This window comes from Plecotus auritus, assembly GCF_963455305.1.
Source record: "Plecotus auritus genome assembly, chromosome: 1".
NCBI lineage: Eukaryota > Metazoa > Chordata > Mammalia > Chiroptera > Vespertilionidae > Plecotus > Plecotus auritus.
In genome coordinates this window covers 60,087,175-60,102,879 of record NC_137770.1, presented here as the reverse complement: position 1 = coordinate 60,102,879, position 15,705 = coordinate 60,087,175, and the positions used below count along the sequence as shown (strand labels likewise).

The 15,705-nt window shown below is 38.0% G+C and overlaps 1 protein-coding gene across 1 annotated transcript in view; it reads left to right on the top strand.

Moving 5' to 3' along the window:
• UNC13C (unc-13 homolog C) overlaps nucleotides 1–15,705 on the top strand; it is a 579,627-nt gene that overhangs the window by 335,733 nt on the left and 228,189 nt on the right. Inside the window, exon 17 of the mRNA XM_080645235.1 lies at nucleotides 1,070–1,198. Within this exon, the coding sequence (XP_080501361.1) occupies nucleotides 1,070–1,198 (129 nt within the window). The remainder of the gene's footprint in view (nucleotides 1–1,069; nucleotides 1,199–15,705) is intronic.

Genomic DNA, 15,705 nt, shown 5'->3' with positions numbered 1-15,705 from the left:
TGTTGTAGGAATCCACATGGTCTTGGAGTTGTTTTCTGAAAATATACAAACATATTCTCGACCAAAAGTTAATAAAGGAATCTTTTCTATGTAATTGATTTGGGATCCTTTTTATTTTTGCCCAAATGATTTTCCTTTGTCTTATTTAGACACCATGTGTGTTTTTCATGGGTGTCTTGCTATTAGCATTACAAATAAAAATTAATTTTGTAAAGTAAAAATTTTCTAGATGTAATTTACTTATAGGATATTTTTCCTTACATGCTATTACCCTACTATCCCCCTTTTTTTGATTAATGGAGGCTTTTGTAAATTTTATAATGCAGTCTTGATAACTTTAAATTTTAATTTTTTGTACAAAAATATGACTGCTTTAGGTTCATTGCATGTTCAGGAATTTTACCATGCGATGAACTACCAATAGAAATTTTAGTTACTACTTTAGGAACAGCTTTTTGTCCAGTACAATTAAATTTTCTTGAATATTCACTTATTTCAATTAGCCTATTTAAATTAATCTGAAAACTTGATTATTATTTTACTGTCAAATTTAATACTCTACCAACAATCTTAGTTTACCCTGTAAACATTAATGGAAAGGATTATTTGCATTCTTGAGTAGGCCCTGCGCATTCCTGGTGCTAGGCTGGATTTAGATATAGGGCAGTTGCTGTCAGCCAAGTCTCTGTCTGTTACCTGGATCCCAATCTGAGTTGGGCCAAGTCACTGTCTGTCACCTGTGTCCCGATCTGAGCTGGGCGTGGGAAGCAAAGCAGCCATGGGGGCAGGAGACCTCCCTCAGGCAGGGTGAGGGTTCAGGCCCCTGCAAGGTGGGGGGGATGAGGGTCTGTGCCCCACCTCTGTTGACCCCCAAGTTCTTTCCTGATGGCCCCTCTTCGACTGTGCCTGTCTTAGGTTGTTCCTTCCCTGAGAAATCTTACCCGTCTATGACCACATTTTTCCTAAACTTCGAAAAATCAACTAAAAACATTTATTGAAATGGTTTGAGTTGTTTATACTAGATTGCAATGTTCCATTTTTCAATTTAAGAAAATAATTTCTCTGTCAGGTTCTGGAGCTGCAAAACCCCCCAAAGGCCAGCATGGTGGTAAAGGACTGTGTCAGAGCTTGCCTGGATTCTACGTACAAGTACATTTTTGATAATTGCCATGAACTCTATTCCCAGCTAATAGATCCGGTAAGAAGAGATGTGTGTCTTTCTGTTTTAATATCTGTTTCCATAAGTTCAGAATGACAATAAATGGGAAAGTATGTTCATTTATTTTCAATCATCTAGAGGTTTTAAGAATTTTCAAATACTTTTTCTTTATATTTGAACATCACTTTTATCTACATGAAATAATTCACTTCTTACAATAACTGTATGTAGTAAAAGTGGATTTATTGTTCAAGTTTTCAGGTGAGAAGTCAGTTTTCGAAGAATTAAGTGAGTTACTCAGGGTCACATAGTGGGCAAGTGTCAGATTTGGTACTAGATTTAGGATTCTAACTCCTCCTTTTATGTTTTTCCCTTATTTCATACTGCCTCCCTTATTACGTTTTCTCATAAAAATGATAGATGGAGAAATTTTTATAGAATTCAATGGTAAAATTGTCATACATATTATGTAAATTTATTATTAAGAAATATTTTTAAAATATAAAAGGAAATACAAAGAGTAAGTCAAACATGCATATATTTACCACTTAGATAACACATGTTAATATTTAGCAGTATTCACTCTGCTTTTTATTGTTTAAAGGTATTAAATGTTATACATGAAATGGCAATTCACTTTGCACTTCTTCCAAATTTCATCCCTGTGGGAACCCCTTTCACGTCCTGCGTGGTTCAGGGTTCCGGTTCAGGGTTCGGGTTCTGGAGAAGGCCGCACACAAATGAAAAGAGACTTGGAAAAGTATTAATTTGGGAATATTGGGGGCCAGGCGGGAGCCCAACTCTAGTGGAAGGACTACCCCTTGCTCTGGCCTTGCAATCCCTTTTATTGAGACTATGGGATATGCCCATAACCTTTAGGCAGGAAATTCCAATAACAGAAATTTACATGAAACAAACAGAGGTGGAGGCTGCTTCAGCTAACAATGTTTCAACTAAACAGTGAGTGATCAAAACAATTAAGGTTGTTGACCAGCCTTCCCAGTTTCCTGTCCACATCTTTCTATTAGTGGTAGAATGATTGGTTTCCGGCACATCCCCCTCTCTTCCTCATCCTTAAGAGATGAACACTATTTTAATATTGGTCTTTAAAAATATTTCCATATATGCTCAATGAGCACTTCAGTTTTATTTTCTGTGAATTACCTATTAATCTTTTGCTGATTTTTCTTTTGGCTAGCTTATATTTTATTTATTAACTTGTAGAAAATTCTAAAACATATTCTAAATATTGTTTGTTTATTATGGTATTTCATATATTATTTCCTTCTTTAGATGCGATGTCTTTGGTTGCATGGAAGTTTTCTAATGATGCTATAATTTATACAGTGCTATTGCTTCTCTAAAACTGGTGTTAGGCGGTGGCTTTTTAACATATATCTATTGCCTACTTCCCCAAAGAATGCAGTTTTTCCACTAGGTATTAAAAGTTGTACCATTATATGTGAACTTCCTGGTTAATTGAGTGGGGCAGATTCTAGAAAGCATATGTTGTATGAAGGTAAGTGGTAGGTTTCTCATGGTATTGAATCTTTCTGGGGTCATTGATTCCTTAGCCTAATGGGAGAGAAAAATAAAGCTGATGTTTGTCAGTGTATAAGCAAAACAATATATAACCACATAATTGCTTATCACTTTAGTTTGTCATTCATGCTAGATGAGCTCTAGTTTAGAAACTTGGTTCTCTGAGATTTCTAGGGATTAAATTGTCTCTCACTTATACGCTCCCATGGGGTGGCTTTCTAGTGGCTTTCCTTCGTCTGTTTTCTACTCTCCATCTTCCATTGGAGTATTTTTCAATTGTTCTTTTACATTTTCACATCATTATCTTTATTTCACCCAAAATATAAAATTGAAACTTTTATTATACTTTATAAGTTACCCATATGCAACCTTACTAGTCCCAATTTCCCACTCCTTACAACTTCAAACCCAAACTGATCCCTTTCATGGGCCCTAATGTCTATTATTACCATAAATTCACATTCATGCACTTATGTTTCCTGTTCTACATGCTTAAAATGTTCTTCTTCCATTCTCTGCCTTCATTATAATCAAACTTAAATATGATCTCATTCTGCTAAATTGCACCTAGCAAATGAATCAAATCAAGGTAAAGTGGCATACCTTATTTAGTGTCTTTCTAATATAATAATAATCAATAAGAATAAACAGTTTTATTTATATGAGAGATATAGAAATGGGGGAGATCCCATAAAGCAAACATGGCCCTAACAAAAATTCAATAAATTGTTATATGAAAATTAATCTAATATGCCGTAATATTTACTGACTTGACTTTCAAAAAAGATATGTAATTTACTAGCCAACTTGTTTTCATTATAAGTAGAAAGATCTATAGATTTTATATAAAGTATCGTCAGTTGTGTGGAATGTTTGCAGCTAAGCTTTAGTTCTAATAAAAAGACTTTTCTTGTAAACATTGTTATTATTTGAAATTCTAAAGGAACGCCCATTAGGTCTGAGTAGTTTAGCAAACTAATACTTTCTGGAGCCTTTCTGAAACAACCTCAAATCATTTTCAATAATTAAGGCTCATCTCTTCTCAGTTGACCTGTAGCTTTGTTGTCCTGGGATCTTAAGTCACACCAGGAATTGTTCTCAAATTCTGATGTTGGTATCTTCAAAGTTAAGTACCTTCACAAAATTAACCATCTTCATGATACATCCAAAGTCTGATCACTTTTCACCAGCTCCATGTGTCCACCCTGGTCTGAGCCACCATCATCACTCACTTGGATTGCTACATAACTTCCCAATAGATCTCAATGTTTCCATTTTACCACCTTATGTCTGTTCTCAACAGAGCAGCAAGAATGATCCTTTTAAAAAATTAAGTCAGACCATGCCACTCTTTTGCACAGAATATTCTAAAGTCCCTTCATTTTAGTCAAATTTAAATTCCTTAAAATGGCCTATGAGACACAGGATCTGGCCCATATTGCACCTTCCACCTCACCTACTCTATTACTCTATCCTTTGCACATATCATCCTGTGAGTGACAGCCAAAAAAGAGTTTACTCACAAGAAAGTAACATGAATAATGCTGTACCCCTGGTGTATGACAGTACCTGGATCATAGCAGATGCTCAGAAAAGCATTTATTGAACCCTGGCTGGTGTGGCTCAATTGATCAATTGATTGAGAGCTGTCCAATGCACTGAAAGGTCACTATATCGATCCCTGGTCAGGGCACCTGCCCAGGTTGTGGATTCAATCCCCAGTCAAGGTGTGTACAAGAAGCAACCGATCGATGTTTCTCATATTGATGTTTCTCCCTCTCTCATTCTTCCCCTCCTCTCTCTAAAAATTGATGAAAACATATTTTTTTAAAAAGCATTTATTAAGTGAAGTGAATAAAGGAGTAAACAATTTTTCTCAAACAATAAGCATATATAAGTATCTTGGGCCTAATATAAACAAGACTGAAAGAAGTACTCTGTTCTGTGGTAGACTCTCAACTGAGCAGCAAGAATGTGCTCTCTGAGAGGAATTGATGAAAGCTGGATTCCTATATAAAGATTATTTTTATACTTTTTACAACAAAAAGAAATTGTAATATTTGTACAGTGTCCAAGTGAATAAAGATCGTGCCTAAGGCTAAAAGAAAAAAAAAAAAAGAAAGCCTCATCGAGTCCCAACCTGTAAACACATCCTGCAATATCCTTCAGGTCTCTCCTGCTTCAGTAACCTGGAAGGACACACATTCCAGATGGTATAGCTCCCAGATGGAGGAGGGATAGCCAGCCAGTTCTAGTCTTTGGATATTTAAGAAATAATCCATTATCACATTAACTCACTGAAATATAAAGATTTATTACCACAGCGCAACTTGGCTTATTTTGACTAACAGACCTTTAAACCCATTTCCAACCTGCCACCTGAACCATTTACTGTTCATTTATGTTTATATGACTCTCCTATCTATAACTCTATAATCTCCATTCATTCATGGGACTAAGTCCAAACTCTTTGCCATATCCAACAGCCCTCCCAGAGCTGAGCTATGACTATCTTTCCTCATTTCAACCTCATTTCCACTTTATATTCTATGATTCAGCGTACTAAACTTGCTGATGCCTTTGAAGTTGCTTCACCTCCTCAGGCCTCCTCATGGCTAACTCAAGCTCATCTAAACTGTTCTTCAGAAAGCGTTCAGGACCTCTCCTACCTGAATTAGGTGTTCCTGCTCTCAGTGCCCATAATACACTGATATGTCACCACCAATGCACTCGTGCTGAATTTATTAGGGTCATAAAGTAATATCTGTTTTGCCAATCTTTCTAAGTAGGCTGTGAGTGTCAGCTTTGTAGCCCCAATGTTCAGTTCTGCGCCTGACACAGAATAGGGTTGATAAAACAATTAATAAAAATAAATTTTATAAAAATAGCTTTATGTTACTTAGTTATTTCGTCTCCTTCAACAACTCCACTTGCCAACCTGTGGTTTAGAACTTGATCTCTGGTATCAAATTCCAACTCTACTGCTTATTAGTTCTGTGGCATTAGATGAGCTACTTAGCCTCTTCACATCTCACTTTCTTCATTATGACATATTTTAATATTCATGCTACTTCTGTTCTGAGTTTTCTCTAGATGATTTAATGCCTGAAGCCCAAAAATAAGAATTTCAGGGTTGTTAGACACAGTATAATTCTGATTATTTAAATGGAGAAGCATACTTTCTCCAAAGGGGTTTTGAAGAGCCAGATGAAAATAGCGTTTGGAATAAAAATTGAAATTACTTTTGACAGAAAGTCAAAATGATCACAGTTAGAAGAACAGGATAGGAATGCGGTCTCTAGAGGCTGGCTGCTCACTCATGGAGCAGCATTTACCATTTACCTTCAAATGTGGACATACATGACTGATCTCTTGCATAAAGATACCTAAGAGATCAGACTATAAATTAGACCAATGTTGTCAATTATATTTTGTTAAATAATAATGAGTTCTAAGAATCTTCACATAAGCTTATTAGCTTTTTGAGTAACCATTTTATAAAATGCCTTTTCTTATCTTATGCCAATTTTTAACAACTATAATCTCTGACTGTGTTTTTTCTGGTCGATATTTGGCATTTGTTAGTCCTTTGTCAACTTTTGACATGGCAGAGATTTCTCGCAACCCATCATTTTTCTTTATCTTTGTCTGCCATAGCATAAATTTATATAATGAAATTGATCAATATTCCTTTTTAAAAGTTGTCTTTTGGAGTTTTAAGAAGTCTTTCCTACCCATCCCACATATAGAAGGTCTCTTTGTATAGACAATAAAATGGCTATGTTCTAGCTTGGTAATACTCACTGTTAATTAAGATCACCCAGCTAATTTCCTGGGTGTTATTCCATGTTCCTAAAGCAACCTACAGATTTTCTTTTTATACAGATAATCTTCCAGGGGAGGATAAAGCAAAACAAGTCTCAAGTATATTTGTTTGTTTTTTTATTTTTTAAAAAACCCACTAATTTGTTCCCTAAGCTCTCCTCAGAACCTACACTATTACCTAGCATTAATAGCACTGAATATCTATCTGTCTGTCTGACCATCATCCATCCATCTTTTTACTTACCTATCCATCCACCCATCCATGAAAAATTTCATATTTTTGCTTGAAGTCTCTTTGTTTCCCTCCCAAATCTCTATTATGAATTTGATATTAGCTCTCTGGTCCATCTTTATGTACATTTATTATATATTTATTATCCATTTGTGGTACTTTCTGTATCTCCATCAATTTCTCATATATTACCTCATAAAGACAAGTAGTACAGTGGTATGGTTACATGTGCTAACTCCAGAACCAGACTGCCTAAATGTTATTTGGTAGGTCTGAAATTTTTAAAGCTCAATATTCCTTTTTGAGAACCTAGGCTGATACAGTTTGGTACATTTTACTGAAGTTTTATAGCTACCTATCACATTATTACACCACAATTTGCATATCAACTCCAGTGTCTCATTTTTACAAAAAATAGTGCAATGAATAGGTTTCTGGTGGAAGTGATGTGTGCAACTTCCAGTCTGTAACCTTAAAGAACAGGAGTATGTCTTCCTTTTCTCTGCTCTCCCATTTCTGTTAAAAATAGTATAAACTTGCCATCTTGCGTCATGTGGTCAAAAGCACCCTCTATTTTCTCATATGTTAAAATGCCCTTTCACTTGTGTGATTCCTACATAAACACTGAGTTTAATGAGAACAGAAACTATTTGTCTTACTATTGAATTTATAGCACAAAACAGTGTGCTTCTCATACAGTAGCAGAGATCAATAAATGCTTGCTTACTTAATGGAACTTTGATACAAAAACCTCTTTTTTAAAACTTATTTTCAGTTACAGTTGACATACAACATTATGTTAGTTTCAGGTGTACAAAATAGTGATTAAATATTTATAGACCTTACGAAGTGAACACCCAATAAGTCTAAGTGTCCATCTGGCACCATACATAGTTATTATAATACTAGAGGCCCAGTGCACAAAAATTCATGCACTGGGGAAATCCCTCAGCCCAGCTTGCACCCTCTTGCAATCTGGGACCCCTTGGGGGATGTCTGACTGACGATGTAGGCCCGATCCCCCAGGGCAGGGGGCTTAAGCCATTAGTTGGACATCTTTAGCACTGCCATGGAGGTGGGAGAGGCTCCCACCACAGCCGCTGCCCTGGCCAGCCATGAGCCGGCTGAGCGGCACTCTTCCTGTGGAAGTGCACTGACCACCAGGGAACAGCTCCTGCATTGAGCATCTGCCCTCTGGTGGTCAGTGTGTGTCATAGGGTCCACTGTTAGGGTAAATTTGCATGTTGCCCTTTTATTATATAAGATTATTGACTATATTAGAGGCCTGGTGCATGAAATTTGTGCACAGGGGGGTGTGTCCCTCAGCCCAGCCTGCACCCTCTCTAATCTAGGACCCCTCGAGGGATGTCTGACTGCCCGTTTAGGCCCAATCTTGGTAGGATCAGGCCTAAATGGGCAGTCGGACATCCCTCTCACAATCCAGGACTGCTGGCTCCCAACTGCTCGCCTGCCTGCCTTCCTGATTGCCCCTTACTGCTTCTGCCTGCCAGCCTGATCACCCCCTAACCACTCCCTTGCCAGCCTGATTGATGCCTAACTGCTCCCCTGCCAGCCTGTTTTCCCCTAACTTCCCTCCTCTTCAGGTCTGGTCCCCCCCCAATTGCTCTCCTCTGCAGGCCTGGGTCCCCCCCAACTGCCCTTCCCTGCAGGCCCAGTCGCCCCCAACTGCCCTTCCTTGCAGGCCTGGTCCCTTCCAACTGCCCTCCCCTGCTGGCCTGATTGCCCACAACTGCCCTCCCTTACAGGCCTGATCCCTCCCAACTGCCCTCCCCTGCTGGCCATCTTGTGGTGGCCATCTTGTGTCCACATGGGGGCAGCCATCTTGTGTGTTGGAGTGATGGTCAATTTGCATATTACTCTTTTATTAGATAAGACAGAGGCCTGGTGCATGGGTGGGGGCCAGTTGGTTTGTCCTGAAAGGTGTCCCGGATCAGGGTGGGGGTTCCTTTGGGGCGTGGGGCGGCCTGGGCGAGGGGCCTGTGGTGGTTTGCAGGCTGGCCACGCCCTCCTGCGACCCAAGCGGAGGCCCTGATATCTGGGATTTATTTATCTTCTATAATTGAAACTTTGTAGCCTTGAGCAGAGCCAAGCTTCCTGCATGCTCTGTGGCCACAGCCATTTTTGTTGGGATTTATTTATCTTCTATAATTGAAACTTTGTAGCCTTGAGCAGAGGCCAGGGCAGGCCAGGGCTGCAGAAGCTTGGCTTCCTCCATCACCAGGGGCAACCCTATCCTCCTGCTCTCTCCAGCTCTGTGGCTGCCACCATTTTTGTTGGGATTTATTTATCTTCTATAATTGAAACTTTGTAGCCTTGAGTGGATGCCTGGGCCTGCCAGGGTGTGCAGAAAGCTTGGCTTCCTCCATTGCCAGGGAAACTCAAGCCTCCTGCTTGCTCTGTGGCCTCAGCCATATTGGTTGAGTTAATTTGCATACTCGCTCCCGATTGGCTTGTGGGTGTAGCAGAGTGATGGTTAATTTGCATATTACTCTTTTATTAGATAGGATTCCCTATGCTATACTTTATATTTCATGACTATTTTTATAACTGGCAACTTTTATTTCTTAATCCCTTCACCTTTTATACCCATCACCCCAATGCCCCTCTCATCTAACAAGCATCAGTTTGTTCTCTGTATATATGAATTTGTTCCTTTATTTTGTGAGGTTTTCGTCTTAATCTAAGTATAAGTGAAATCATATGGTATGTCTTTCTCTGAATTGTTTCACTTAACAGAATACCCTCCAGATCCAGGTTGTCTCAAATAGCAAGATTTCATTCTTTATGTGACTGAGTAACATCCCATTGTATATATGTAGCACATCTTCTTTATTCATCTCTTGATAGTCACTTAGGTTGCTTTCATATCTTGGCTATTGTAAGTAATGCCGTAATGAACATAGAGGTGTATATATATTTTCTAATCAGTGTTTAAGATTTTTTCAAATAAATACCCAGTAGAATTGCTGAATCACATGGTGGTACTATATTTTTTTTTTTAGAAACCTCCATAAGTGGTGTTTTTTTTTTTCAATAGTGGCTGCACCAATTTACATTCCTACCAATAGTGCACAAGACTTTCCTTTCTCTACATCACCACCAGTACTTATTCTTGTCTCTTTTCCAATAGCCATCCTGACAGGTGTGAAGTGATATGGCATTGTGGTTTTGATTTGCATTATCCTGATGACTAATGATATTGAGCATATTTTCATGTACCTGTTAGCCGTCTGTATGTTTTCTTTGGAAAATGTCCGTTCAGATCAGATGTCTTGAAGGAGTGCCCTTATTTACAAGATTAGCCTCATGTGCAACTTTGCTACCTAGGTTGTCTCTCAAACCTAGACAGCTCTTGGTTGTCTCTCAAACATTTGTGATTGTCCAAGCAGCCTATTTTATGTTTAATATTTCCCAGTTGTTGAGGGTGTGACAAGACATATCAATTGTCCTGATTGGTGTGCGTCAGTTGGTTGGGCATCATCCCGGGCACCTAAAGGTTGCTGGTTTAATTTCCAGTCAAGGCACTTGCCCGGGTTGCTGACTCGATCCCTGGTGGGGGCATGCAGGAGGCAGCCGATCAATGTTCCTCTCTCACGTGGATGTTTCTCTCTCTCCCTCTCCTTCCAAAAATCAATAAAAAATCTTTAAAAAATTGACTTGTGAGTGCTCCAAAGGTGGGACTCTCACTCAGCAACTAGATTCAGGCTGATTGGAAGCCACACTCTCAGGCAGAAGCTTTTAAAGTTTGCAAATAACATACAGTCCTGTGGGACCACAATCATAAGTCCTACTGGCCTCCAGACTAGGTGATCTGAGGGTGTCCCCTGGGTGACAACTACAAATAGCGGGTTCTAGCAAGTGCGTAAGCTGCTTTCTGAGAGCCTGGTAGAGCAGGAATGAGGCCAGAGAGCAAAAGGTGGACACCCCGACCTGGTTCCCCAAGAGCATTCTGTAGGCCTCTACAAGTGTGACAAACTACAAGCCTGTCACTCAGGCCAAAGCTCCAGGACAAATAAATACTAATACTTATTCACTAAAAGTAATGGTTTATTTTGATGTAAAATGTGATGGAAGTATTATCTTGAAGAATATTTTACTGCAAGTTTAGAAATAAAAGCTAAGATGGATTATAGTGTAAAATTAAATCAACCAATAACATTTTTTTTGCTGTTTTCCTTTTCTTTCTGAAATACAGCCTGGAGAACTGTATAAAGACTCTTGTATGTAACAGGTCTGTTTATAAATTGTTTTCATGAAATGTTAAATTTGAAAATAGTTGTCAAGCTCAGCTTTAGGAATAAAATTATTTTTTTTCCATTTTAACAGCCATACCTGAAATCCTAAAAAAAAAAAAAAAAGTTAATTTTTATTACTATATATTTTCACATAGCTTTTGTACACTAGTAAATATTTTTAAAAGATAAAGCAGAAATTAAGAGGTTTTATCAAGCTCCTATATTTAAAAAAATACTTCAAGCTATAAAAATAGATAAATTGCAGGTGTAATTTAGGAGAGAGTGACTTAGATAATCACTAAGATGGCAGGTGGAGGTGGGAATACAAGCTAACAGAATACAAAGGAATACAAATGCTTTCATCCTTTTAGTAGACTATTCTGTGGTTAACATATAAATTACCCTTGTTCTTGGCATAGCATTTTCTTACAAAATTCATTCTTCCTTTTTTAAAAAAATAATGTTGGTCTTTCCTTGATGATTTTTATCAAAAGCCATGTAGGCCTCACTGTGCTAATTATAGTGTTTCCTAAAGATATCTGACTCTATTTTTTTATGTTTTAAAAAGGCCTAAGGGGATTCTGTATTTAATCAATATGCAATCTAGATTCTTTTCTTAATCAATTTAAATGTTCAACATTTAGTCATGTGAAAATGCAGTGGACTAGGAAATACAGTTAACACTGAGCTGGGGAAGCACCAAGAATAAATTTTCTTTACTGCACTATTATCTCTACATGAAGGTGACTTTAAGCCCCCCAAATTTGCCAATCTGTGTAATAAGTACTTGTGTATTTCCTATTGCAGATAAGGCATTAAGGTAGATGCTAGGTAAACTAGAGTAAATAACTCAAAGCCTTGCTTTCAAAAATTATTTTCTACTAAGGAGTTCACAATGTATAGTCATGGGTTATAGCATCAGCATCATCTGGGAACTTGATAGAAATGCACATCTGAGGCTCCCCTCGGATCCCAGCAATTACTGAATCAGAAACTCTGAGGGTAGGATCCAGCAAACCGTGTTTTAGCAAGCCCTACAGGCGATTCTGATGCACACTCATGTCTGAAAATCACTGATCTACTGCATAACTCAGACAAGTAAAGGGGCGAGTACAATACAGTATAGAAAGTGCTCTGAGAGAGAAAAGATGGGGTGTTGTGTGAGCACATGGGAGGCTCATGTAATGCCCTGTGGGGATGAGGAATCAGGGAAGGCTTTCAGGAAGAAGTGACTTCCAAGACGATGTAAAGGATAAGTAATTAAGCACGCAGGGGATATTAGGAAAAAGAAGGATGGCGAGGGACAAAAGGCAGAAGAGTTTTACAAATGAAGGAGTGTTCCACATATGCAAAACCTCAAAGGTGAATGAGGGTTTGATCCCTCTCAGAACTGAAGGATGGAACAACTGTGACAGACCAACCACAGTGCTGAGCTGATCATGAGGCTTAATCAGGGGTGAGGAATGCCACAAGTTATTTGATATTAGTAATAGTGAAAGTAATAGGGACCACAGATAGTTTCTTTCCCTGGTGATAGATAAGGCTGAAGAGGAAAGTAGATGCTTTGAAAACCAAGTTAAGGAGTTTGAATTTATTCTGCAGGAAACGTAAATCCACTGAGAATTTTAAGTCAAAGCATGGCACAGTAGGATTTGTGTTTTATAAAGATGGGTCTGGCTGCAGAACAGAGAATCAATTGGAGGGGTAAGACTAGAAGCAAGAACAGCCTCTAAAAGGCTGTTTGGGTAATCTGGCTGAGCTATATTTTGTAATAGAACTTGACATGTTCTTCCTATAATAATTTATTTACAAAAATGTGCTCTGGGTCATCAATGTATGTTGAGTAAGAATAATGCATATGGAAAGATTAAAGTCTTATTTCTTCAATAATGGCTTTCAGTTTGGGGGATTCTGGACAACTGTAAGTGTGTGTAGAAAGTAAGAAAAATCACGATATTTTCAGTTTATCCAAATGTCCAACAAAAGCGTACACTCTGTCAAAGCAAAATTAAAAACTCATGTTTCTTTCATTAGGGCTGAAGTTAGGGCAATTCAGTATAGATACCCTTGTCCTTTAATGCTGATTAGGAACTCCAGCTTGACCTTTACATCTCACCGGAGAACAAGAATATGAGAAAACAGTATTTTTGCTTAGCTGATGAAGTATGAAAGAAAATGAAATGGGATCCATGAGAGAAAACTAAATAACGTGTACTTGATATTTAAAGATTACAAACCATGACATGTTTTCTATTATGTGATGTTTTGGACCCACGTGAATTAGGTGGCTACTCAAGCATTATGCATAAAACTGACTTGAAATGAAAAAAAAAAAAGAAAAAATAAATTTCATGAAAACAGTTCAGTTTTTGAGATAAAAATTGTATTGTATTTGTAAGTAATTATACGCAGGGCTTCCATGAAAGCCTGGCGTTGGTATTTGAGCAGGGCCCCAGTTCAATGTTTATTTTTCTTAAGGGTAGGAAGCCTGCTGGGGCTTAATGACATTTTGTTCATATTTAAATCCAATTTCTCTTGGGTTTTTTGTTTGTTTTTTGAGTGGCATATGCTTTTGCAGTTTGATTGAGCTGATGACAGTCAGTACTTTTTGTGAGGAACAAGAATAATTTAGTTTAGTAATTTTTTTATGGGAACAAACTCATATGAATATAAATAAAAAGACAAAGAACTTTATGACAAAGAGAGGTATCCTATCTCAGGTTCACCTCAGAACACCAGCAGTGTAATATGGCACTGATTGTACTTATCGTGTTCCTCATTAAATGACTTAATGGACCTTATTCACTGTGATTTGCATCTAGAAAGGGCTGGCAACACACTTACCTAGTGATTGATTCTCACTGATCATGAGTGTGTGAAGTAGGAAACCATGAAGGAGTCTAATTGTAGCATGCTAGAAGGTCTTTTGGCGGGACATGTGAACAGTCCAAGTGGGTCATAACTTCTAGGCTGGCTACTGCATTTCCATATTTGATGCTGACTCTAGCACTGTGTCTGGAACAGTAGTTCTCATTGCATTACAAAAAATTCTAGCTTCTGAGATGGTGCAGCCCCACAATCATTTTAATTGTGACAGTCCTTTCCTCTTGCCCAGCAGAGGAGACCTCATCTGGAAAGTTAAGCCAGTCCCTGTCAGCGCTGCAGAGCCAGCCAGACCTGGGCTGTTTTAATGGTCCTCGCAGTCCCTTCCTGTCTCCACTCTGATCTTGATTTCACTGGATGCAGTGACTTCGCTGGGATTGTTTCCTTTGCATTCTTCCCTTCTGGCCAGCTGACCTACAGGGGACACGTCACCACATCTGCTGGAAGTCTCCCATCATCTTCATAGTTCCTTGGGGAAGGGAAAGTCTCTTGTTATTGCCCACAGGCCCTACACTGAAGTAGTCTTCTTTTTATTTGCACAATTTTATTTCTTTATATTTGCTAGATGTCCTTTGGACTCCTTAGGAATTTGGGATAGCACGGAAGTCCAGTTGACTTACAATTTTATACATATCATCTATGTGTCCTAGGAGACTTAAGCTTTATAGCAAAGGAGGCTGAGTCTTTCTGGTCAGTTCTCTTGTGACAGATTTCTTAGGCTCCCCACCTTTTCTGTACCCCACCACCTTGAACCCCCAGAAGCAGCCCTGTCTTTGTGAACATTGTAGGAACATTCTTTAGAACTTCTTAAGTTACTCTGTCTTCCTGAAGGTTCAGTACTTGATCTGCCCATCTTATTCAGTTGTAAAAATTTCATAGGCTTTTATAAGGAAATAAAAATATATATCTGTTTCAATTCCACATTTTAAAAGATATTTAGGATTGTGTTAACATTTCTGATCTTTGCAGCACTTTAAGTAAAAGTGTTCTAGGAGAATTTGTTTAGTTGTTCCATCGAGGAAAAGCAATTTGGGACAATGCCTACGTGTATTCACTTATTTTCTAATTTTATTAATGGCTCTCTTTAAAATGAAGAATCTCTTGTTCAGGTGCAAAGACCTTACTTTTATTTTAAAAGCATCTTATGATCATGATTATTATTTAGAATTAATGACTGATGTTTCATCTACATATAATTTTATTGATGTGTTTTCTACATGTTATACAACAGTTTTTATTTTATAACATGGCAAAACATAATAAAGAAGCTGGCAGCTTAGAGTACTTATGTGTAGCCCTTCCAGATTTCCCCTATGGCTTTGCAGTGTGGATTTTAATCCTGCTTTGTATTTTTTCTGAGATTCATTTTCTAGTCCAAAGTCAGATCCGTGGGATGAAAAGCATTCTTGTCTGAAAACATTTTATTATATTCTATTAATGTGCACACAGACACATCCATACTGGTAAATGTACTTTTTGTTGTTTTTGATTTCTTGGTTCTAAGAGGTGTGTGTATGAGCATTACAAATATTATCTTTTGATTGTTTTGAAAATGACTAACGGTTTGAGCCAAGATAGTGGCAGTAATTGTAATTCCAGCTTGCTAGGAGGAACAGGTCTAACACTGATGAGAAAAAGAAATCTCTCAGTGATAGTTCTGTTAAACACCATCTTGAAAACAGATGGTGCTTCATTGTGGCAATGTGCTTGAGCTCTGAAAGATACTTTACAGAAAATCCAAAGAAGATGTTCTTCATTTTTCTAAAAAAAATGGCTAATCTTTCTGTAAAGCATATTTGGACAGCTCT